This window comes from Serinus canaria, chromosome 1A (genome assembly GCF_022539315.1).
Source record: "Serinus canaria isolate serCan28SL12 chromosome 1A, serCan2020, whole genome shotgun sequence".
NCBI lineage: Eukaryota > Metazoa > Chordata > Aves > Passeriformes > Fringillidae > Serinus > Serinus canaria.
The window spans coordinates 28,789,000-28,814,794 of record NC_066314.1 but is presented as its reverse complement, the minus strand read 5'-3'; the positions used below and the strand labels follow the sequence as shown (position 1 = coordinate 28,814,794).

Below are 25,795 nucleotides of genomic sequence, written 5' to 3'. Positions count from 1 at the left end.
ACACCTTTTTTCAAACAATACTGGTGTGGCTTGCCACTGGAAAAGAAGCTCTGCTTACTCTTGCCACTGGTGTTAGGTGAAACTTTTATGATATTTTGGCCGCCAGCATATTTTTCCTGGGCTTGCTTTTTTTCTCTGTCATCTCTGCCTTTGGAGAAGTGTTTAGACTATTGAAAACCTCACCAGCACAGACAGGAATTTGCTTTTGCAAAGCTTGAGAGTGCCACAGCAGAAGCCAAGAGGGGGTAAAGAAAGACAAGGGATAATTCAAGCAGCAAGGTGAAGGACAGCATGTGCCAAGGAGAGAGAGCAGTCTGGTGCTAGAAGATGAGAAAACAGGGAGAACAGAAGTCATATGAGGAGCTGGACAGGAAGTGTCCAGAGAAGTGATACAGCAGACTGAAATGTGAAATGGTCTGGGATGGAGGCAACTTCTCTCAGCTGGTTGTTGAACTACCAAGTCCACATTTTGCATTGACTAGGGCTGGACACAGAGGGAAGCTATCAAGTGGGAGAAAATAACAAAAAATTTGAAATGTTCATTCAGGCAGGCAGGAAGATTCCAGGACTGGAAATGCTGCTGAAGATGGAGATTCAGGTTTGGAGGAAGAAGACTTGAGGACCTGGAGCAGACAGGGGCTATGGGCTGAAGAGGTAGGATTTGAGCTCTGGATTAAGCAGCTGGAAGATGAGAGTTCCTTGAAAAAGCTGAGACTTTGGAAAAATGTGGGAACCATGAGGCCGGAGAAGTGACAGGTAGGTAGAGGGGGGCTGAATGAAGCTCTGCAATGGGACAAGAGCAACACAGGTCCACAGACCAGTCCAGTAGTAGGCCAGCAGTACATGCCCCAAACCCCTGCACTCTTCTACATTTCCACTGCTGGAAACCATGGCAGCTCCAAGCTTGGCTAGACTGAGGATGTCCCATAAGCCTGTCCTTTCCTAAAGAGCAAGCAGAGGCTGCTATGGCAATGGCATATTATCCCTGACTTACTGAGAGGAGGGGCTTAATGATAAAAGATATTTCCCTTGCAGTTTGATACCTGCTCTTTGAACAGCTGCCATTGCATATGGAATAATACCAACACCTTGGATTATAAGCAGTACTCTCAAAATAGAGTTGTGATTTCAGGAGGTCCAGATCAATGGAGAGAAAGAACACAGCCTGGAATCTAGACTTCTGTAAAACAGATAACTCCAACTTTTCTAAAACAGGTAAGAGGAAAGATTAAATAAATATTCATTGTGCCTGTACCCTCCAAAGCAATGCTTTTTCCTATTTAGTTATTACACACTGATTAATACCTACTAATATGTATAAATATCATATTCTTAAAAAAATATTTTCATAAATACTGTCTTCAGTAGGCAAATTCTTCCACTTTAACTTTCCTTCTACTGTAGCTTGTGTTTGCCATAAATGACTTCATTAACTCTCAAGCAGGGTTCATCAACATAATTTTTTAATGAAAGAAATAGTACTTTAATCACAACACTGATATGTAAAAATGAAAGGAATTGAATATTAGCACAATTTTCTTCCCTAATTGCACACAAATGTCGCAGATGTTACTTATTGTTCCCACTGTACCAGTATATATAAGTATAACATGCTAAATGCACTTAAATAAAATATGTTAAATGATCCACATAATGCTCACATTGCTTTATATATCCTTTCACATCAATTCAGTTGAAATAAAAATGGGTGATCAGATGATTGCCTAACAGGTAAGTTGTTGAAGTAAAAATTGCAAATAATGCTTATTATTTTTATAACAAAACTTAGAAGTCTGTATAATGCTTTGTTTTTATAAAATGAGCTAAAAGGTTTCACTTTGAAAACACACACAACAGAAATATTATGGGGTGTGAATGGTCAGAAATTTGGAAAACCTATCTAGTAACTGGAATAGACTTGTACTAGATTAAAATACAATTCAAAACAGCCCAACAAAATTCTCAGAGTAATTCCAGAAAAATAAAACAGTTCCAGGGCTTTTAGTATAAAGAATAGTGAACAAAAAGTAGCAAGGGGAAAAGAGAATAGATAAGGAATAATATTACAAAAATAAACTTTTGACTCATCATAGCTTCCTTTTTTGTTTGTTTTTGTTTGTTTGGGGTTTTTTACTTCAGGGAAAATTAGTTGCTTATTATGAACTTGTTAAAAATGTAAAATAAACTCAGACAGGTATGACAGAGAAGAACATGGTTATTAGGATATATTTACACATAAAAAAATTATATACTTAAAAACCCCAAATAAATGTGTTAAATCTAATGGACCTTTGTAAATGCAAGTTAAATGTCATATGAATGACCACCAGTGATAAACTGTGAATTACCTATATACAAAAATCAAGATTGACCTATCATAATGTTTCCTAGCTCCACCAGAAGTTTCCTCAAAATGGAACTTCTTACTGGAAACAGGTCTTTTTATCAGCTCCAAGGCTTTGGAGAGCACATGAACAGTACTAGGGGAACACACAGGCTAGCAGAGATGTCAGCATTTGGGGTCCTGCAACAAACCAGGCAGTAAACAACTAATATATTTTTCCAGTCCAAGAGAAAAGACAACTAAACAGGCAGATACAAAAAATTGAGTCAAACAGGTCACTTTTTTAAAAGCTAAAGTTTTTCCAGTATCTTTAGATCCACAGCCCATAAGACAGTTGCACTCATTAAACTGCAGAAGCAGAAACAAGAGAAACAGTAAGTTCTTACTCATGCATTTAGCATGGTTTCTTAATTATGAGTGATGGAAACCATAAACTTCAACCATTTCCTGGGCATATTTGTAATATTCTAATACCAAGCTCTTCATTGAATCAGATATATTCCTTTAATTCTGGGTGCACCATCAAGGGATTGCTCTTTCTGCCTACTTAGTGCTCCAGGTCATCTTCATCTTTGACTTAAACTGTTCAACTGAAAAATTAACCTCAATAAATGGGAAGTATTTTTTAACCTTGAAAACCAATTCTACTTTCATCAAAGTTTGGCAGGTCTGATTTTAGTCAGCACTAACAACACATGCACACTATAATGCCATGGTGCTGTTGCTCATCCCGCCCCAATACAATATGCATATGTGTGTTGGCTGGCTTTGCTCGAGAACACATGGACTTAGCAGTGAATGCTGTAATGTTCAGAAAAATAAAGTTTTCTTAAAATACAGATGCAAAATTTTGGATTCAAACTGTGATGACAATCTAGTCATATCCTGTAGCTTTAGTTATGCTGTTGGTGCTAAGACAGTAGACAGAAATAGCTATTGTTCTGATATAAAAAAATGTCACTTCTGAAAATCATTGCAGCCCATATCCTCTGGCCACAGGGTAGCTCCGATGGCTTCAGCATAGAGCAGGGCATGCTGCCTGTCTTCCTGCATGCAGTCAGACTGCATCTGTGATTGTATAGGCTTTAAATTCTGCTAATGGAAGACCAGGAGGTCCTGGAGTAGCACCAAGCTGGAGGTCAAACCCCAGTTTATTAAATTATCTCAAGAAAGGTTCTTTTTATCTCCACACCTGTTCCCCTGTGCCCACCCTCTAAGTCACTCACTTCAGTTGCAAAGCACAGCTTCAAGAACCAAGTCTTATTTATGGTCTAAGCCCTACTACAGTACAAAGAATTAGCAGGAAACAGCAAAAATATTTCAGAAAATTTAAACAGGAATCCCAAGGCAGACATGTGGGAAATGTCTCCACAAACAGACATATTTTCTAATGACTCTCTGAGCTCCAAATGCACCTTACACAGCTGGGCAGCTCCATCCCCTTCAGCTACAAAACCAACTTCATACAGCTCAGCCCTGAGTGGAGCCCAGCAAACTGAAGGTGATGAAGCAGATGGGGGTTTTGTTTTGTTCAAGTCTGTGACTGCCCCAATGTGGTTACAAGGCTGCACATCCAGACATTATCCGGCCAACTTGGAGCAAAGCAGAACGGGGCACAGCTGTTTGCCTCCCTCCATTGAGACCTACCTATAGCCCTTGGCCAGAAGCTCAGTAAGATTGGGAACCTGGCATTACAATTCCCTGGTGCAGCTGTGGCCATACTGTCTGCAGCCAGTTTAGGACTTACTTATACTGCCATTTGTAAGTACTGAAAAGGAAGGCAAAGGGAAATGCCATTTAATTCCAAGAACAAACAAACTCTAGCCAAGAGGATTTTAGGAAAATATAAATTTCCTATACCTATTCAAACTACTTTTAATTGAACATATCATGAGAAAATGTTAACTATCTTTCACGTTTTAAAGAATTTATAGGGATATCTTATAAATGTCAGAAGAAAACAATCACACAGTTTGTGTAATTTTTTATATTCACAAAGCCTAAGGAGCAGGGAAAGTATAGCTACCTTAGGTTAAAGTCCAGCACTTCAATACTTTAAAAAATACATTCATAGAACAAACACTCCCCACCTGTGAAATACACTGTGGGTAGAACAGATGGTTTTCTATCTACATTATTTCCTGGAAAGTCATTTGACTGCCTTTGTTGCTGAGCTTCTAGAGAAACCAGTTTTCTTCCTAATTTTGTTGAGTACAGTCTAAACCAGCTTTTTGTCAGGTAACTGAGTAGACTATAAATTTGCAAAGCACAATAATGCAATATTTATTTAGCAGGTTTTCACTCTAGCTTCTGTATGTTGTAGTTTGACCCATGTATGTGAACATACCTTTGGAAAAGTCTTATTGTATTCAGGTTGACATGAAAGCAAAGCATTACATTAGGGAAAAAAAACACTGTTGCCAACTCAATGGTTGAAGTTGTTTCAAAATTTTCAATGAAAAAGTTCTTTCTTCCACTCGAAGTATGGCCTGTACTGATGAATATTTTATTCTTGCATCCTAGCAAGCACTGTAGTGGACTCTGATTTATAAATTGCTGTTTGGATGATCCTCATAAAAAGCTTCTACTTGGACAGGCCTCACAGTTTGGCATCATTTGGAAATTTTCTAGAAACATAACAAACTGCAATTGGTGACAGCTCATTCTGACAGAATATTTCAGCCTTTGGCTTTATTAGAAGAAAAAAAAACTCATTAGAATTAAGCAGAAGACTTAATAAGCAGTAAAAACTTGCTTTGAAAAATACACTGCAGATCTATATTTCACATATTCCATAATGGGAATTAATATAAAGTAGGCCATAATTTTAGATAAAAAGAATGTTTTCTAGCACTACCAAAGCACAATCTTTTAATCCTGGGACAAATATTTACAGAAGAAAATCAAAGAAAAAAGTCAAAAAAAGAACTCTGTCTAGCACTTTAGATTGAAAAGTTTCTGTGGCCTTCACTAAAAGCAGAATTTCATCCTAATTTGTTTTGATTCAGTCACCACAGCTCAGTGCACAGCTGCCCACATGAAGCTTGCCCCTAGGCCCATACGGATGCTCAAGGCGATCAAAGCAATGATGGAATGAGCATGGGCAATTACTGTCCTTCTGTCACCTCCCCTGCTTTTTCCAAAGATAGATTAGTGGGCAAGGGACACTGCTCTCACTTGAGAGTGCACACAATTTTTCTCACATCCATTGTACACTACAGTAAATAGCAGAGAGGAAAGTACATAAAGCTTCCCATAAAAGTTCATGAAGATCTGCTCGTGTGGGTGTTGTAGAGTAAGCTGTGTAACCTACTTGGAGTTTACATTTCCTTCAGATAGAGGAGAGAGCTTCTACATTATACTGTGTTCTGAATTCTATTGCCAGTTCATACACACTGAATTTAACTTATAATTTTTGAATTCTAAATGCAATGTATCCAACTCTGGTTTTATTTTAAAGGCTGTTGGTCTCTCTTTTCCCTTCAGGCGTACTCCGTGGACAGATGATGAATGGTACATGCGTTATTTTCATTTGCCACAGAAATCCTAAGCTGGAGTGGTACTGTTATTTGCTGATTCTGGTTTGCCTGTTCACTTTATTAACAGGATTTCTAGGCAATATACTTGCACTGCGACACTATGTTTACTGCATGAAGACATGGACTACCAATACCATATTTCTCTTTAATTTGGCACTGTGTGACTTTACTTGGACTCTCGTGGCACCTTTTTCAGTATATTACAATATCCAGAGGTTTGCTGTCTATTTCAGTCAAGCGTTTTATCAGATCATAGGACTCTTTTTTAGCATTAATATCTATGGCAGTGTGTATTTCCTGACACTCATCAGCTTTGACAGATACGTGGGTGCTGTTCACCCCATCAGTTCATTAACGTGGTGGGACAAAGAAAAGGCTGTGCTGTGCACCATCGGGGTCTGGATCCTCATAGCGATTGCATCGGCGCCTGAGATCTACTACACAGTGGCAGCTAGAAGAGAGCACAGCATCACAAATAACCTGGATAGCACTGAAGAACCTTTACAATTTGCCGTGCCATTCACACTCTCCAAAATTATACTGAGGTTCCTAATTCCAGCCACAGTCATCTTTACATGCTACATGTTGACTCTCAAAGCATTGCTGCAGTTCAGTAAACGTCAGCAAAGAAGGAACAGACTCGTTAGGCCTCTGTTACTGATTTCAGCTGCTATGATTGTGTTTGCTGTTTCTTTCATACCTTACCATGTGATGATGATGGTGATACTAATTTACAGAATTAACTGTCAACCACCCTGTGGGAACATGGGCACATTAAGTGCCATTTACAAAGTCACAGAGATCATCTGCAGCATCAACAGTTGCCTTGACCCAATCATTTTTACTATAGCAAATAAGACGTTCTATCAAAGAATTAAAAGCATAACATGTCATCCCAAATGCTAGTACTGCTGTTGTCTCACAGGAAGGGTAAGGGACATCACTCTGCCCTGAGAACAATGACTTAAACACCAGTATACAAAGACTTGTATCTCCAGCTGCTCATGTGGCTTTGTGTCATCAGACCCATTTCATATTTGGTCTCCAGATTGTACAGATATCTCTTGAATAAGCAAAAATACACAGAAATGCAGAGTAAAACTTAACGTGACAAGAAATGCTAGCAGCTCCTAGCTTTACAGAATTGGCATTTTAAATATTGTTGTCATACCTTAATTTATTGTGAAATAATACTTCTATCTGTATGTACATGCAAAAAGGAAAAAAAATTATGAAAATTTCTAAGTAGCTCCTTTAATTCTGGGAGAGAAAAATACAGCAAGATTAAGAGCAGACAGCCTTTAGAATCCTCCTTATAGTTTCTGTTAATTATTTCTTCATCAGTTTGTAAGCGCTGTCGTGATTGTGATTGTGCAATTAATAACTGTCAGAATGCTTACAGCTGAACTGCTTGAGCATTAGCAGAGAGGATTTCTACAAGTACTTCATTTTAATGCTGCTTGCTCTGGAGTTCCACTGGCAGTGGAACCCCATTAACCCAGGAAAGTGCAGCACATTTCCAAAAACAAACAAACAAAAAATAAATAGTAAGATAAAGCCCCTGAGGATAGTCAGAGTCACAGTGAATCTGCTCATGAAACAAAGAATGGATTAGAGAGCTGTGCTAAGCCTTCTCCCAGGCAGGAGGGGTTCCCCCCAAACCCAGGCAGCTGCAGTTGTTTGTTATTAGTGCCCTCCTTCAGGGGAGCCTGTGTTCTGCCACAAACTCTGAACTCCTCAACAGGGAGAAGTCTGCACTGGAAAAGCTCTGAAATGCAAGAAGAGTAAGAGATGCCACTACACAGAATGCTTCTTCTCCTGCTCCTTTGGGGTCTTAGCATCACAGTATCAGGACAGTCCAAGACAATTAGACTACAATATATTTTAGTCATTCAACCAGCACAACAGTCATCAGAACATCCACCTTCAAGAGTCATTAAATATGTGTTCTTTCATCACACTCTATGGGCAAAATAATCATGTTCCAATAATCAGCCACCTGCTGACTTGTTTTTGTGCCAAGTTCCACACATTACCTTGTTAATTATGAAAGCCCATGTACCAGTGAGAAAATTAACTTTACTTTCAAAGTTACTGATGATGAAATAGATTTTCACATACTTTGTACAGTCTTAATTCTTTAATTTCCACAGTTTTAGTATAATTATCTCTTTGTATGTATTATATAATTATTCTATTCTACTTGGGTATTCAATGTCTCTTTTTCTGTTTCAATTGAATTGACTAAATATATGAATATAAAATCTTGAATTTTTTTTAATTGTCTGTCTGTAACTGTCATAAGAAAAGATTCCAGTTGTGATAATCTGAAACACTTTACAAGTGTTGGGATGTACTATTACACTCACAAAATCCCACAGAAAAATTGCATGCCTGTGTGTACTTACTTCATTCTAAGTACTGCTTCTTTCCTTTGATATTTCTTAATATTTCAATTTTTCTTACTTTAAAAGAAAAATATTCTTTTTTTTTTTAATATAATTGTCCATTGGAAACATGCCTCCATGTTTGCTTGCCTCCATTGTCTGTGTCCACAAGTTCTATAAAGGTCCTTAACTGTCTATCAATAAAACCATGTATAACAGAGGTCCCAAGATGCTCATACACATAAGAGAAAAAGAGGGAAAAAAAGAGAAGTAACAACCTTATGCCTCTAGAAAGATTAGTCTCAACCAATCCTGAATAATGAAGAACAGAAGGAAAAAAGGCAGATAAGGGCATTGCTACAAAACACATCTGTGCCACAGTGCCTCTGTTGGCTGTTCTCCTGGCCTGGACATCTCTTTCAACACACTGAGTCTAAAAGCACTGCATAACCTTTAAAAAAACATCCTTCCATCTCTCACCCCAAGATATTCCTGGTCCTCATGATATTCAGCAGTGAATATACTCTAGTAGCTGATAAGGGTTCTAGACATTTGTTTTCCTGATTATAAATGGTTATATAATCAATTAAAACACTTTTTAAAAGCATTTTTGTTCAACTAGGCTGATCTAATGCTCATGCTGCCCTGATTGAAACCAAAGGTTTTCTGCAAAGTAAGAGATAAAAGGCACAAGACATCTGTTCATATTTACTTGCTTGTAATTTTACTTTGAAATACATGCTCTAAAATGTTTTATTATAATATTACCTGGATAGAATGAAAGAAACAAATAAAATTATATGTTCATTCCATTTTGCTACAATAAATGAACAATAAACTAAACAGCCAAGAGCCAAAGTAAACATCTTCTACTATGACAAATATGTTGCAATGCTGGTTTCTCACTGATTTTGGTTTGGATTAAATCTGAGGACATGGTATGCAGTTAAATATCTAACTATTATGAGTTTGAACACACTATAATATATTGTAATAGTGTATTAGCTTACAAAACTGACTGTGAGGTCTAGGTAGCTTTATCTAGATATTCTAACATCTTCATAATACATTCAATGAACAAGATAGACCATGGCCTGAAAGATTTCACCTTTTATAAACATGCTCAGCTATTGTCAGAGAAACAACTTTCTCATTTACTATTGTATATTCAACATGGTTTTGTAAGCAACAATTTTTAAACCAATAATCTCCACGTTGAAGAGACAAACTTTGTAACAAATTTCCCAAAGCTGCTAAGGAAAGCAGTCTTTATATTCTCTATTTTTCTTTGTAACATTTCATCTCACAGTGAAACTACTGAAATGTTTAAGTATTAAGACAGGAGCTTACTTTTTCAAATAAAAATGTTCAGATGTTCCTAAAGTTGGGCTTTCTCTTTGATATACATAAATGAGTGTATTCCAGTATCAAAGGTTTTTTTGCTATGTCTCAGAATTGCCTCACTTGGCAAAAAACTATAACAAACAATACCACAACGCTATTAAAATGCTTTACTATTGTACATTGCTTTAACCTGTGGAAGTCAAATCTCTTTAGACATGAGAAAAAATATGCCTAGACTGATTCTGCAGCTGGAGGAGCCACAGCAGAGGCAGGTGATATGGCTAAGCCCATCATCTGCCTCATAAAGAAATGTAACTCCTCTGCTCCTTCTGTAAGAGACATCCAAGACTCTGAGGGGCCAAGTCTCCCTGGAGCCTGCAATCAAGAGATGATGGGATGTGCTGGCCTCCTGCAGGGATCTATCAAACCTACAGCCCTCCCAAGCTCTCTTTTCAGGACTTCAGCTTGGCACTTAGCAGCTTGGTCCCTTCCACTTCACATGACTCAGCACAGATGGGACTTCCTCCAGCTGGGAAAGGTGAACCCTAACCAGGGAGCACTGCAGCTCTCAGCTTTTGCAGTCTAAGGTAAAATGCAGCCTAATGTCACAAAAGGCAACAGTCAAGGTCTCAGCCAGTGACCCAGCTGGAAAAGTGATGTCCTCACACAGAACACTGTGTGCTAAGACAAAGGGATCTCGGGTTTCCCACCAGTTCAGCCAACATTGGTCAGAAGACTCTGTCTGTAGCCAGATGTCTTTCCACAGGCTTCCTGTGCAGCCTGTCTTACCTGTTTTGGGTGGTCTCAAGGGCCTAATCTGAACTAGAGAGTGCAGGTGAGTGCACACAGGTGAAATGCACAGCACTCTGCCTTCCTTAGAGAAAGAAATGCCATTTTAGAAATGCCACATAGCCTTTAAAGATTTCTTGCTATTTCTCAAAGAAGAAAAGAATAGAATTGTTCAAAAGAATGCACATTCATCTTTAAATACCAAAACAAGAGGAGGATGGACTTTTCCTGCTGCACTTTTACCTTTTTTTCCTAATGGATTACCAAAAGGCAAGAAAGAGGTGGGTGGTGATGGTCAGTGCCACCTGCCATATCAAACATTGCAGGGGGGTCCTGAAGGTACCACACCTCTGCTTTACATTCATGTCATTGCTACCACCGAGAAGCAATACTTCAGGCTGCTGATTCAGAAGAGTTGTAAAATGCAGATAATCTGGGAAGGCCAAAAGCTGTGTCAGAATTAATGTGTAGGCAGGCTTAATTCTGACTTTTTCTTCACCTCTCAATTTCCATTATAGAGATTTAGCCTATAATTTCAATTTTAGACTTTACCATTACTGATTTTATTACTTCAAGTTTAGACAATTGTGCTGATGCAGATAAAAGGAAACCTGTAAAAATAGATATTGATTTCCTGTAATGTTTTAGAACATTTTTAATGGGGAAGTAACTGAAACCCCTGCATTAGCAACAGAAAATGCTAATGCATTTGTTCCTGAGATTTTTTAACTCTGTGACCCAATCCCAGGTTACAAAACTAACAGGAAAAAATAATTCTCTTTTTAAATGGCCTCACTGCATAATGAAAAAAAAAAAAGTTAGTTAAAGGGCATGTAAGTATTTAATTATATTTTTGCACTCCTTATTCTTTTAGAATTTTTAGCATTTTTTAACTGCCAAACCTATGTAAGCAATTTCATGACCCTTCTTTTTTTATAAATTTTAGAGCCAAAATGTTAAAGCATTATATATGTCATGCCTGCAGAAACTACATTTTCCTTCTTTGAGTTCTTTGGAATCCAAACCTCACAGCAGATAAAAGAAATGTAGCAGTATTTATATGTAATTTCTATGTAATGTTGATGCTGAACTCTGAAGGGAAGTGCTGAAATCTCTGTTCTTCAATACCAGTTTACTGATGCTCTGCAACAACCTGTCAAAATAATCAGGGTTCTTCTATACTGTTTGTTCTTTTCTTCTGAAGCCAATTCACAAGCTTATTTTTAATAGCAAATAGAATTGCTTGTGTATCTACTACACAGGCTTTTAAAATAAACACTTATAAAGAATTTCAAGTCAGAAAGCAAAGCAGATTAAGCATGAGGTTTATTTTTTGTCTTCAATAAATATTTGAAACTTTGCTGTCTATTATGGAGACTGTGACTAGTTCTCACATTGGACAAACAGGCACCCCAGGGGTCACTGAGCATGTCTGTGTTTCCAATGCAAAACAAAGTGGAAAACTGCTTTTGTGGGACCAAGAGGAAGCACATCCCAGGGACACTCTCTAGCTCACAGTGGAGTATAGGGCTATGCACATAGACCTGAGCCTTTCCAGACTCAGTGAAAACTGCTTTTCTGTATGTTATACACTTCTCAACTGGCACCTGTGTATGAATCCAGATCAACACCTGTCTGAGCACCAGAAAAGGATACCATCAGGTAATCCAGTCCTATGTCAGAATTACTGTGTGCTGCAATCTGCACAGATCTCACATGGGAAGGCTGATTATTATTCTGCCAGACTTGGACCACTCTTACATTTAGCAGTTGTACTTCTAACAAGCGACTGTTTGCATCTTTGTCATAGTTTTGTTTGGGGTTTTTTGTTTGTTTTGGTTTTTGTTTATTTGTTTTTGTTTGCTTGCTTTTTATGTTGGGCTCTTCTTCAGACTTCAGAGAAGTGCACAAACTCTCATTAGGGATGCATTCTCCCTTAATTTACTCCAGGAATGGGTTTTGGTGATGTTAGGTGCATGACTGGGCTCAATTATCATAAAAGTATTTTCCAACCAAAATGATTCTGTGATTCCTAACTTTACAAAGTGTGTGGTTGTTAGTTCCACCACAATTTCCATACCTCACCTTCCAGCAGAACTGACTAGAGCCCTGCTCAGATGGGATTTTGATTTATCAGAGAATGAGTGATACCATATCTGTTATTTTCATGCTGTGATAATGGTTGTAGCAGACGAGGTCCAGCTGGTTTATAGCAGGGGTAGTGGCTGCAATTACAGTCTGTGTAAACAATTGGCCAGAACCACCATTATCAGAGGAAAATTAGCTTTTAACAGCAATTCAGACAGAAATAATTATCTTTCAACAGAGGAGCACCTTCTAGTGGTCTCGAGTGAACATGGCAGCTAGTTAAACAGTTCTCCAAGTAAGGAGAGCTAAATATACTAGATAAAGAATAGTAATGCATATTTCTGTACACCATTTTTATGATTAAATTCATTATTCATGTAAAAAAAAAGTAGGTAATACCAGAATAAATTGCAAAAATTAAAACATTTTTCAATTAACGTATTTTCTGCTCCTCCCCTTCTCCTGGCCGACTTAATAGTTTGCTAGCTTTTTATACAGTTACCTTGAAAGAATATTTTTGTATGTTCTACTTGCAACATACCCATCCTTTTGCCTTCTTATTAATGAAATTTTTTCTTCATAATACACAGCTCCAAAGGAAATTTGTCATGGAAATATTACCTTTTTCAATTTCACTGATTATTATAACAGTTTTTCCAGCCAGAGCATTCCTAGTAAGCTTAGTTTTTGCAATATATTATATGTCCTGGTTACTTTTGCAAATAAAATAGTATCAAATGATTGAAAATTCAGTTTTTTCTTAAGTTACTACTATATATAGTGGCTATGATAGTTTAGTCTAGTTTGTGGTCTCTTTCAATCAGTATGTAGTAGATAATCCTTTTTGGACAGAACTATATAGTGTACATAATACAAATGAATTATGTGCTATATCTAGAAAAGCAAATTAAGATTAATAAGAAGTGCTTAATATCATGTCATTGCAAGATATTTGTGCATTGGTGGAAGCTAACTATTTGAAACAGATTCATACTCAGATTTTCATGACATTTCTCTAAATTTTGTAATTGAGTGAAAAATGTGAAGTGCAAAACCACAGATTTTCAAGAGATTAAAAGAAGACATAGCTATTAAATTTTTTACTCTATACACATTATAAACCTATTCCTGAGTTATCAAAATAGGGAACCTGACCTTTTTTTTCTGAAGAAATTTTTCAGCATTTGGAAACATCAGCCCAAAACTGGAATAAGCCTTGTGAAGATTTTAACACATGAAAGCTCATTTAGTATCATTTGTTTTGGTGATGCCATTATAAAATAGGTTTGTTGAAATAGTTAGTAATTTGGCATCCTCCATCTCCTGCTAGGAGGGCATAGGGGTAGGAAGACAAAGTGAATGGAGCTTTGGGGTTGTCAACCACTTCTGTAGGCACAGGGACAATATTCTGCAAAATACTGCAAGTGCAATATTCACCAGTGTTATTTATTATAATGCACTGATTAATTTGTTGTACAAAACCTTACATGAGCCTTGGCCAAGTTCTGATTGATTTTGATAGCCATTGTGGCATTCTGATAAGCTCTGGGTACACTCAGGCTGCCTGGCTCAGCTCTTGGCACAGCAGCGTGGCCCTGACCTCTGCAGAGCCCCCGATCACTGCTCTGCCCTGTGCCCAGCCAGGCAAGCAGAAACACAGTCTCCAGAGAAGTTTGCTTTTGATCTGCAGCCTAAGAGAGGGAAATCTCTAGGCACACCCAACAGAGCAGCACTCCTGTTTGACTCTCTGAATTTAGACAAGTCATACTGAACTGACCTCTAATTTAGATAAAAATCGCTCCACCTTTGGCTGCCACAGAGATAAGGCTCAGGGGATATAAGCCCCAAACCACTTCAACTCATCTCAGCTGGAACCTACCAAGGATAACATGAAGCAAAGTGGTAGGAATGGAGAAAAATGTTTATAAATACTTTTTTATTTGCTGCATGAAAGTGACACAAAATTGAATGTGGTGCTACGCCCTGAATTCCCCAGATCAGGAACTCCACAGACATTCCTTATAAAATATTAGTTTTTTAGTTCCTTCTTCCTTTTCTGTACCTCTAGCACATTACACTGTCAGGTGTGAATTAAGATCCATACTTTTTGTCACTTACATCTCTTAGCAAAAGAGCTAGGATATTTGTGAGGTTTTGTTATGTGAAACTGCAGTCTCTCAATATTTAGGCCTTTTACTCAAGTAGGTTAAAATTAAATATTGTTGCTGTTTTGACTCTCTAGGAATGTTTTTCTTCATCTTGCCTCAACTCTTCTCTCCCTCACTGCCCTAATTATTTTTTTCATTATTTGTTTAGCATGTTTGACTTTACCTGAATCTTGCACAGATCTAATTTCTTCTTTGCTTTACTATTAAACAAAAGTGTGCTTCATAGTAGACAGACATTATATCAGTGTCACAGAAAGAGAAAATATGATTTAGCATGTACATAAGTGAGCCTAAAAAGCTCTACACAGCTGGCCACTTTGAAAGATCATACCCCAGTGGTGCAGATGAAAGCTGAATTCAAGGCTCTGCTGCTACCTCTACTCAGATGTCCAGCCTGCTCCTGGGAGACTCCTTTCCCACATAAAGGCACCAGGGACAATGTGAATCCTCAAAGCAGGAGAGTTTCTGCTGATCCTGACAACCCCTGACATGAGTTACTGATAGGGAAAGGGGCATTGCCCCTTCTTATGAAAAAAGAAGAATGCAGAAAATTCTGTTTTCCAGCATCTGAAATTAGGGCATGTGCCTCATGTCTCAGCAATCACATTTAGAAACCTGCACTTCTGCCCTACCTGTGTCACAGGGAACAATTACTGATCCTTCCTCCTTGAAAGTCAGTCTGGTTAGTGAAGACATTTACAAATTCTTTTTACTTTTGCCATGTGTAAAATATCTATGAGAAATGTATACACCACACCTACTATTTGCTAAATAGTTCTTATATCCTGATAATGTATTCACAATTTTTAAATCTATTTATTTATTTATTTCCTTTTTAAATAACTTTATAAGACAAGTGCACAGGCTGGATTCAGCTTGGGGTCCCAGCAGAACCACGCAGAGAGAAATGTTAATTTGTATGTGAAGGACCTTCATGCCACTGACAGCCCAAGGGGACCAAGGAAATCATGTTCTCCTAGGGACTCTTCAGTAGGCCCATGGCAAGGTGATGATCCTCTCCATCTCCTCCTTGTATGGGATAATGATACATGAAATTTGCCCCTGCACTAGGCTGCACCTGCACTATGCCCATCAGGATGCATCTACTAAGAATAAGCCCACTTCTATTTCTGGAAATTGGGGAATGGAAACACATCATTCCCATAAGTGGCAGGCATCATTCCAAAATCACTCCTGGCTTCAAACAGAAAGAAAAATCTGGAACTCATGTCAAAAAGATCAAAACACAGATTTGATACATCAATGTGAAATAGCAATGAACTTATTTTTAGTTTTCAGTCACTGGATGCTAAATATTATCTAGAGCTTTCCCATTATGGAAAATCTGACACATGTAGCTCTTCCTGCACTCTTATGCTACTGCTTGGGGAGTGGGGTATACACCTCCTGTAGAATCAAATCTTCTATCCAAGAGAGAATAATCTTTTTGTAGCTATTGCCTGCATCTCTCCAATTAAACTCCATAGTTTACTACCCAAAGACTGATTCCACAACTAAGGCTAAGTGCAGACAACAGCAGTCTTCTCATTGAGTGTGAAAAGAGGAAGCAGTGAAATGTTATGGCTCTTCTAAAAATAAGAGTAAGAGAAGAAATTAGGAGGTCACTTGCATGCTTTTCATTTATATTTGAAAGGTCACTTGTGGTCTCCCTCATGAATGATGTAAAGTTTAAAATAAACTGATATCTCAATTACTGTCAGCTTGCCAGAGCTGGAATCTGATGAGCCTGCAACTCATTCAGTGGCTGGCTGAGAGCTTCTTCTTTTTATGTTGCCTTTTTTTTTTTTTCTTTAGTTTGAGGATTCTGGCTCTCAGAAATGCTTGCTCACAGTCATTTGTGCGTTATTATTAGCAAACTGTTAGACTGGCCTCTTGGCACACATTTTGTAGAACCAAAATAATTTTATTGTATTGTTTCAACATTTTACTGGCACAAAAGAGGTGAATTGATTGTGAGGCAACCACAGCAGACCTTGAATACCTTCAACAGTATTCACTTGGTCATTGTTATTATAATAGTGAACAGGCTCTTGAAGACATTATTTTTTACTAGCTATCACATTAGTTGTTTTCTATCAGGCTGAGGTCATCAATGGAAAAGAAAGAGCAGGAACAAAGTTGCTGGGTTTTAAGTGACAGTCCTTGGTGTAATGTAAGACACAGAGCTGACAACAAGAGAATATGCTCTATCAATCAGCTAGAGTTTTATGCAAGTATTGCTATATGCACACCACTTGTTTCTACAGATGGTGGTATAACTGTTCCTATCACTACCATCAAACAGGAATGGGAAGCAATCTGGCTGAAGAACAAGCATGCAAAATCTTTACAAATCTATGGGAAGCTTCTTTGGCAAAACAGATCACATGGCTCACTAGCTATTTCACAAGCACCGCTATGAAAGTGATATGCCAACACCAGCAGCAATACCACTGCCCAGATTTTCCACTAACATGACCCCTAATATATCAGGATACTAACTGATCATATATGCAATATTGTATGAATTTATCCTTTTACCTTACTAGCACCCACTTTTCCCATGTAGCATTATTCTGACTAAATCCCAGTCTGCCTAATTTCCACTTGCAATCTTCATTCAGTTAATACAACCCTTAAATCTCAGCATAAAAGCAGACACTGAAGAGTCTGCTTTTAAGACATTTGCATGATCTTTTAGAGCCTTCCAGATAAGATGTTTGACAAAAAGAATAATGTTTTCAGAACACATATCCTTGGTGGGTGTTTTGTTTGAAACCATCTATCATGAAATTGCTCCCAGCATGGCACTACTGTCCATTAAAAAATCTGCAACATTTGTGTGCAGCCACAGTTCAGTGCAATTCCTACAATGAGTGCTTTATTCATTTATCCCAGTGTCTAGGAAGCTCACATTATCATTTAATTTTAAACAAACTGCATGCTGTGAACTTTTGTAAGAGAGAAACCCATTAAATTCAACATTCATACAACAGCTCTAATTTACTCGCTGTATTATGATTCCTCCATTTTAAGAAATACAGATTTAGCTATATATATCTAGCTATATATATATCTTGTTTTCTGTAATTTTTTATAACACATTAAGTATTTCATTTTTCCATCCATGCCATTTAGAAAGGAACTTACAAGTATAAATCTAAGAACACTCACTGGCAATTGATTCAAATACAATACAATACAAAAATAGTCTCTGCAATCAGGCTTTCAACCAGATTTTAATACATCTTTAAAATCAGAAAAATGGACAAGTAGAAACATGTACATTTTGCAATAAGTTTTTAAAAACTGATGTATCTAATATGCAGCATAAGCTAAGGATTAGTACATGTAAGGACCAGACAGAGCAAAAATGCTGGACTGAAAAAAATTAGATATTTTCCAAGTATTCTGCTCCTTTATGCATACTGCTAAAAGTCTATTCAAATTGAAGACTTATTTTTACATGTGTAGTCCCTAGGCTTTTTTGAGGTTTTAATAACTTTCTGTTCCCTGAGTTTATTCTCTTATCCAGAGATACCTCCAATATTGTCCCTACCATGGAGTTTTCACAGTAGAGGGACACAGATTAGAGTAGCTAATGTGCTGGGCTCAGTGATAATGATTTATAGGAATCATGTTTATCTATACTGATGCAAAATGCACAGCCTGAACTTTGGGCAAAAAAAACCCCACTGGACTCAGAATTTAGGTCTGAAGTAGTGCAGAAGAGCAACAGTGCATATGCTGAGCAGGTGCCAATTAAGACCCTTCTATACCTTAAACACTGTGCTATCTTCCATACAATGCCACAGAGCAATATGAAAAATAGGCAAATGCTTATTTAAGAATTTCTTTAAAGTAAAGATTTTAGTGCATTTTTTGAATGCATAGTGTCATCAAAGGGGTCAGTTTGTAAGCTCTCTCTGGTTTCAAAATAGCAGAAAATTAATCAAGAAATTACCACTTTCCCTTATCAAAAGTAATTCTTTCATACAGAAAGAAAAAACAAACCAGGTGTATGTATCTTTATTTTTTATTTCCCCAAATTCCCAATATTCTTTTGTGACCTTTCACTCTCCATTGCAAAAATAAAAGCACAGCAGAACACAATACCTAACCAAACAGAAGATATGCTTAGTGATGGATCAAAATAATACAGTGGATAACAGCCAAAAGGCAATGTTAAAATTCTACTTGTTCTGAGCACATGTCATGAATATATAAAGAAGGTACTAGATAAGGGCTATTTTCCATGGAAATATTTATAATGGGAAATGTTTATCAAATGAAATAAGCTATTTCTTGACTGACAAACAAGAAAAGTAATTGTTTCCTAATCTTGTTTTAAGTCATGAGGAGTGTCTTGAAGGATTCCCTGAAGATGATACTGCTCAAAGGTTTTATTATCAATAGAAAACATTCCACTATGTCCTCCAGCTGAGATCTCTACTTCTCATCAATATAGTTTACTTACTCCCTTATCTCCCTGTAAACTCAGAGTGATGAAGCCTAAATCAGGTTTCCAGCACCTGTCTTCTTCCACTTTTAGACACATAAGGTGCTATTTCTTTTATTTTTTCAGTCCATGACAGTCATGGCTATCAGGCAGTGACTGTCACAGATGGTAAACTGTATTATGACACAGTTCTAGCTACATTATCTTTCTAGTTCCTATGCAAACTCAGCGCCAAGAAATACAGAAGACAAGGAATAAAAAAGCAGAAAGGGCACAGAGAAAGAAAACCTTCTTTTAAAGTGAGATATGCAGACTAATCCTTTTCATTTTCAATTTGCAGCTGGCATGGTGAGCCAAGACCTGACAGGGGAAGATTGACTGGAGCTATTTGGTTTTCTGACTGCAGGAAGTTATACACAGGCCACAAGAAACAACCAGTCACAATTTTCTCTGCAAACAGAGTTTAGCAGAGAAAAAATACCAAAAATGAATAAACAAACAAGGATTTAAAACTAGACCGGTCCTAAGCAATTATACATAAAAAAAAAAAAAAGTTAAATAAAGAAAAATTACAAAAGTAGCAGCTACTTAAAGAAATAGACTAGAGAAATTAAAAACACTGAAGGGGGTAATTAATTTACTGCTTGATGCCAGAAGATCCAGAGGACATATTCAATGAGAATCTCAACAAAAGGAGTGATTTCTAGGCATTGAAGTCATTAAAGTAGTAGCAAATAACAGACAGAAAATATTTCAGCATGGGCTGTACAAATCTCTTGCAGACAGAGATACCTCAAGCTGTAAACTCACATTCTCATCCTTGCAATGTCTATCCACACAGCTACACAGCCACATCAGTCAGCAATAGTCAGCTCTCAGTCCCACTGCCTGCCATCTGCTCACAGTGTATCTCAAGCAGCAGCACATTTCCACTGCCACAGTGTGTGGGTGCAGTCCCAGAGCACTTGAGCCAACACAAGGTATGGCTGCCACAACTCCCAGCTACCTTGGCTGCACAGTCCTTGGCCATCTCATCAGCACTGGCACTCAAGTGATCACATCAGTTCAAGGAGCTGCTGCAGATGACAGCAGAAGCAACTGATTTTCCATGAGTTTGGCTGCCTGGGCTGGCTTGCTGCACTGTCACATCAACAGCAGCACTGGCTCAAAATGATGCGGCTGGCATTAGGAGGGTGGGGTTGTGACAGATCTACACTGGCTCAAATTGCCATGAACCTCAGTGTGCAGCAGCTAGCCTCAAATCAGATTGTAGCTACCCCCTGTTGCTTGCCCAGACCACAACCACAAATATCCATAAACCAGCACTGCCTTCAGGTTTAGGAATTTCTCCCCCATTAGTTTCCTCTCAATGCTGACCCCATCTTAGTGCTGCCACGAACATCAGAACAGTCAGACATGTGATCCTTACAGAAATAAAAGATGGGTGCTGCTAATATGGGTAAGTTCCCTATCCTGTTTCACTGAGCAACTGCACAAAGGCACAAAGCACCAGACACTGACAGACTTTCCCTGTTTGGCAGTAAGACTGAATCAAGCCACTTTAAAATTTATGTTTAGCTACATATGAGATTCACTTACAAATCCAGAAGGAATTATCATAATAACCTACCTAGATAGAAGATAATGACTCTGTAGTCAGAAAAACAGGTTCTCAAGAAGAAAAATTCATGTCTTGATGAGGTCATATCCTATAAAAACTTGTTCCACTGGTTGTCTAGCCTTTCAGATTAAAAAAAATGCTGGCTATTTGCCACTTCCAAGCACTGGACCTTGCATTACATATGCTGAACTGAAAGTTCTGCCCTTCAAATTCAAGCAAGTCACTCTCTAATCTTCCCTTTATCCTCTCAACCCTCTCACTATCGGGCTGATTTTCTAAATTTATCATCAGTTCCATCACTTTTCCTTAAACATCTTAATTTCTCAACTGGGGAAGTTAGAATTGAAAACATTCTTGTTGTAGCCCTTGTTCCAGGTAAAATGTCCTCTTTATGGGAACATTTTACATTTACCATTACACTATGGTAAATAGCCAAACAGTCTTCATGATGCTTAATTATTTTTCAGAATAATTACTTCAAGAGAAGTCTGTACTAAAAGTCACTTGATGTGGCTTTGCTTGTTCATTCCTCAACACAACAGCTTTACATTTGATTTATTGAAACAACAGTGGCTCTATCTTGATCTTAATAGAATGAGACAGTCTAAGGAAATGGCTTATTGCTCATGTGCTTTGAGGTGTTCCATAACCATCTATCCTGCAGTGCTACCAGTACAAGAATATGGGGGTTGTCCATCTAGACCAGCAGCAGCACACCCAGGATCAGATGTTTCAAATAGTGCAACTGGCAGATGTAGGAATGTGCCCCCTGTTGATGGAGTGACCAAATTATCCTTTGTCTCCTTACAAAGGAAAAAAGCCCAGAAGTTTCTCTCCTCAATTAGGTAAAAAGACACCTCATAGGACCTTGGAGACTTCACCTCAAACTTAAGGATAGCCAATTGGACCCAAGCCAAAAAGTCCACCTGGACAACTTACTAGAAAAAGAAAAGAACAAAGAAACTAATCGCTTCTGTGACGTGTTTTACCAGGAGCAAGAGCCTCTTGCCCCTGGCTCGGGTTTTCTCTGTAAAGAGCTTTTTTATTTTGCCTTTTATTAAAACTTTTCTGTTTCCAACACTACCACAGAAGCCGTCCTGCTGATTTTATGCCATCTGAGGTGGCTGAGCTATCTTGGGTGTGATATAGGTCTCCAAGATCTCATAAGACCTGGCTCAATGAGACCCTACATCAGGCAGAAACAAAGAAATCTTTTCTAGTGAAGATTTCTAGATATCTCCAGAACACAGAGACAGCCTTGAGCCTTCAGATGCCACATTCTCTACACGTAAGTTAAGACAACAATGGATATTTTTCTATCTCTATATATTTACATCTAGGTTCTCAGAATTTATCTCAGGACCATGTCATCCCTTTCAGTTAGTCCATGTACAGTGCATTCCTCAGTTAAGTCACAGCTTGTGTATGGAAACATTTACTGTCATTACATGTCATTTCCCACCTTTCCATTCTACTGATTTGCTCTTGCACTAAAACAGAGACAGGTCCTAACTCTCAAGAATTCTCATTTTCACATGGGAGCTCTTCAGCACAGCTCTGCTAATACTTACAAGAGCCTCTGCTTCCACTTAAGTGTGTTTTGACAAGATATGAAGAGCTGCTGCCCCAAGGAAGAATTTCTTTTCTTCAAATTGCCAAGAAAGTTACATAATAAGACCTAAAAACTCATCTGATAGTGTAATGTACATTTGTAACACAGAAAAATTGAAAGTTACTGACCTCCCAAGTATTTAAAACATGCCAGCTTTCACTATTTTCATCCTTTTTTGACTGAAATCATTGAGAGTTATGCTATGGCATTAGTTTCCATGACTGTATAAGCTTCTACTGAGTTCTATACAGCTCTAAACAGTAGAAGTGATTAAAAGCAAAGTTTATTGAATTGCCACGAGTAGAAAGCTAAATGGAAAAGTCAGAAAGCCATTACCAGGAAGTCAGCAGATGCATCTTTTAACTTACCAAACAAGCGCTGATGGAAGAGAAATTTCCCAGCTATCAGTCCCGTGAGAATGGCAAGGAGCCACAGAAACACCTTCAAAAATCTCCAGCCTCCTCCTTCAGGGTATTTATTTGTTACAAAGGAGAAACAATTACCAACAACAATAACATTGGCTTCTGTTTGGCTGTGAGATACTGGGTCCTCAGCAAATATTAAGAAGTTAAAGAAGATCACTAAGTAAGCCACAACTAAGCGAGACCATGGGTGCTGGAAGTAGTAGCGGAAGTCTTTATCCATCCTCAGATACTGAAGAACTGGGTTTTGCCTGTATGTAAAGACACAAATGCATAATGTTATATATACTCCAAATTCTCAGAGTTTAGGACAGACTCACACATTACAAAATCAAATCATTGCCATCTTGTCATCAGTAATTTTTAACACTTTAGACATGACTAGAAATGAAAGTCTCAACCAAAAGATATTTTTAGATCCAGGCACAGGAACAACTGAAATTTCTCCCCATTCCAATCTAAAAACAACAACCAAACATATATACACTGTAGCACAAGATTTTCAGTCTCAAATAACTTTATTTCATGTGCCTCCTCCATAATGGGGCATGAAAAGAACAAATATAAGGACATGACAGGCTACCTAAAACCCAGACTGCCTTTCCAGCCACACAAAAAAATACAACACAGATTTCACAAAAATTTATGCTAAACCTAAATGGAATCTTTTTCCATGTAGGAGAAGGATGGAACCAGCCCAGAAGTCCAGAGGTCTTCTACTGGAAGCTTAAAAGCATATGACCCAGAAACATCAGAAATGTGTGCTCACATGAAAGAGCAACATCTTGGAAAAGTTTCTAGAATTAATCCTTGCAGGTCAGGCTAGCCTGTATAAATATTTTCATTGACTTCAGGGAGTACACCTATATTTTCAAAACCATAAAATAAGACACCCTGAAAACAGACTGTTCTGTACAAAAACTGTATTTTGAAACCTGCCTATTGAAACCTACTTATTAAGTTCTGTTATAGAAAAATGCAACTGAGCATGGAGCATTTTAGTTGTTTGCCATTTGATTTCTTTTTCTTTTATTCACAACCACTTAGTTGTTTCATCCCCTTCAACCACTTTGTATGCACAAAGATACAAGGCCTTTGTGTGGTAGAACACCAAAATTATTCAAGTGACACAGTGTGTAGGAAGGAGAAAAAATGTATCTAGTAATACTGCTTGTTTATTACAGCATGATCCTTCAAGGATACAGAGGCAAATTTTTGCAAATGTCATTTGCCTTGTAGCAAAAACCCCAAAACAAACAAAAACCAGCCCACAAAAGACCTAAAACCCCTATAAATCACTCATCCCTTCCTGAACTTCTAAGGACTTGCAAAGTTAGAAATGGCATGAATTTCAATGTCTCCCTTTAGTTAGTCCCAAAATTATTTAATTCCATAACCCAGTTTATATCAGTAAAATTGCAAGTAATCCTGTACCTAATAAATGAAAAGGATATAAGAACCTCTTGACACATTCAGACAATGCATTCAGTAGATAAAAGAAAGGAATAATATTCCATTATGCATAAATTACATATGAAAAAGAAAATAATACCACGTTACAGAGTTAAAAAGTTGGCACAATTGTCGGTCTTCCAAAAACTTTATGAAAAAACCTGATTTAAAGTAGGGTCGTTGCCTAAGAAAATACCACTCTGGGGAGATTAAACTGCTTTTAGAGCCATAAGGATGCCCAAAGCTATTTCTTGCTCTCCTTTCGTTCTGTTAACATTAAGAAAAGTTTTGGTATTTCCTTTTGTGTATGAGCCATCTTAAACCTGAATGGGGCTGGAGAAAAACAACTACACGTCCTGGTATTTTTGACAGCTGCCGGATACCCGAGAGTTATCAAACATCCAGCCGAAGACGCGGCTTCTTAGGAAGCGTTTTATAGCATCGGGAGCCAATATTAGCAACAGCAGCAGTGACAAATTGCTAACAAAAATCCTGCTCCCACCTACCTCAACGCCGAAAGCGCGGCTGCCAAGAGCGCCGCGGACCACACGCCAGTCGCAACCTGTTAAATGGACCCAATTCCCCCTGCCCCCGGCGCACACCCGGGCACCCGCGGCCGCCTCTCCCGGCGCGGCGGCTGCGGCCGCCGCCGCCCCGCCGGGCACCGGGCCACGGGCCCCCGCAGCGCCGCCGCCCCGGGCCGCCCGCCGCACTCACCGCCACGGGGGATCCGGCGCCGCGGGCGCGGTGCTGCTGCTGCTGCCGCTGCTGCGGCGCGGCTCGGCGCCCGCCCCGGTACGGCTCTCGGCGGCGGGCGGCCCCGCTCCGCTGCCCGCGGCCGGCAGGGCCCCCCAGCCCCTCGGGCGCTGACAGCGGCGCTGCTGCCGCGGCGTCCCGCCCCCCGGCCGCCGCGGGAGACAGCGGCTGCGGCGGCGGCGGCGGCGGCGGCGGTAGCTGCGCTCCTCCTCTCCGCTCCGCTCCGCTCCGCTCCCGGGCGCGGGCGAGCGGCACCGGCAGTGCCGCAGCCGCGGCGGCAGCGGGCGGCGCCGCTGCGGCAGGGTCCCGGCGCCCCCGGCGCCCGTGCCCGGCCGTGCCCGCCCCTCCCCCGGAGTCTGCCAGCAAGGACCCGAAACGTGCGCGGTGCGCCGCGGTGTCTTTTCTCACCCCGGGAAAGGGGGGCCGGGGGGCCACGGGGCTTGTCCAGCCGCCGAGGTGAACGAAACCCGAGCAGCACTGAATTCCCATCGGTCAGACTCCAGGATTATGCAAATTTACATACACGGGAAACAGGCGGTCAAAACTGGATATTTATTATCCCAAAGCAAAAGTACAGGGCTGGCAATAACAGCCAGATCACTCAGGGCGAGCTATGAAAACCCTCATATTTGGGAGGGGAAGGAGGTCTACATCCAATTTACTTACTTGGGAAGGGTCTATGCTGAGGCTCCAGGGTGCACACCCAGTCTGTACGGTCACTGTGTCGGGCAAAATGCCCCTGTGCAGCCTGCCAGAGTTGTTGACGTTGCGCTTCAGCCGAATTGTCAACCAAAGCCTTTTATTGTGGGATGTG

At 39.2% G+C, this 25,795-nt stretch overlaps 2 protein-coding genes across 4 annotated transcripts in view; one reads left to right on the top strand and one right to left on the bottom strand.

Moving 5' to 3' along the window:
• The window catches only part of TMEM117 (transmembrane protein 117), a 179,917-nt gene extending 154,451 nt beyond the window's left edge, over positions 1 to 25,466 (bottom strand). The window contains exons 1-2 of one of the 3 annotated variants that reach the window (XM_030238648.2): positions 25,390 to 25,466; positions 22,720 to 23,024 (exon numbers count right to left, since the gene is read on the bottom strand). In XM_030238648.2, the coding sequence (XP_030094508.1) occupies positions 22,720 to 22,996 (277 nt within the window). In that variant the 5' untranslated portion in view covers positions 22,997 to 23,024; positions 25,390 to 25,466. Of the gene's footprint in view, positions 1 to 22,719; positions 23,025 to 24,731; positions 24,827 to 24,942; positions 25,019 to 25,389 lie in introns of those variants that run through there. The other 2 variants (XM_030238649.2, XM_018919658.3) reach the window with 2 other exon arrangements.
• On the top strand, positions 1,146 to 6,789 carry LOC108962743 (P2Y purinoceptor 1-like). Its single transcript, XM_018919659.2, has 2 exons — positions 1,146 to 1,215; positions 5,831 to 6,789. Exons 1-2 carry the CDS (start codon positions 1,146 to 1,148, stop codon positions 6,787 to 6,789), a joined length of 1,029 nt encoding a protein of 342 aa, XP_018775204.2.
• Positions 25,467 to 25,795: the final 329 nt, after the last annotated feature.

Excerpts from the sequence above, each read along its gene's own strand:
- LOC108962743 (XM_018919659.2), top strand. The coding sequence starts at position 1,146 with ATGGAGAGAAAGAACACAGCCTGGAATCTAGACTTCTGTAAAACAGAT. Across the intron at positions 1,216-5,830 it reads CTCCAACTTTTCTAAAACAG|GCGTACTCCGTGGACAGATG; the intron begins GTAAGAGGAAAG and ends TTTTCCCTTCAG.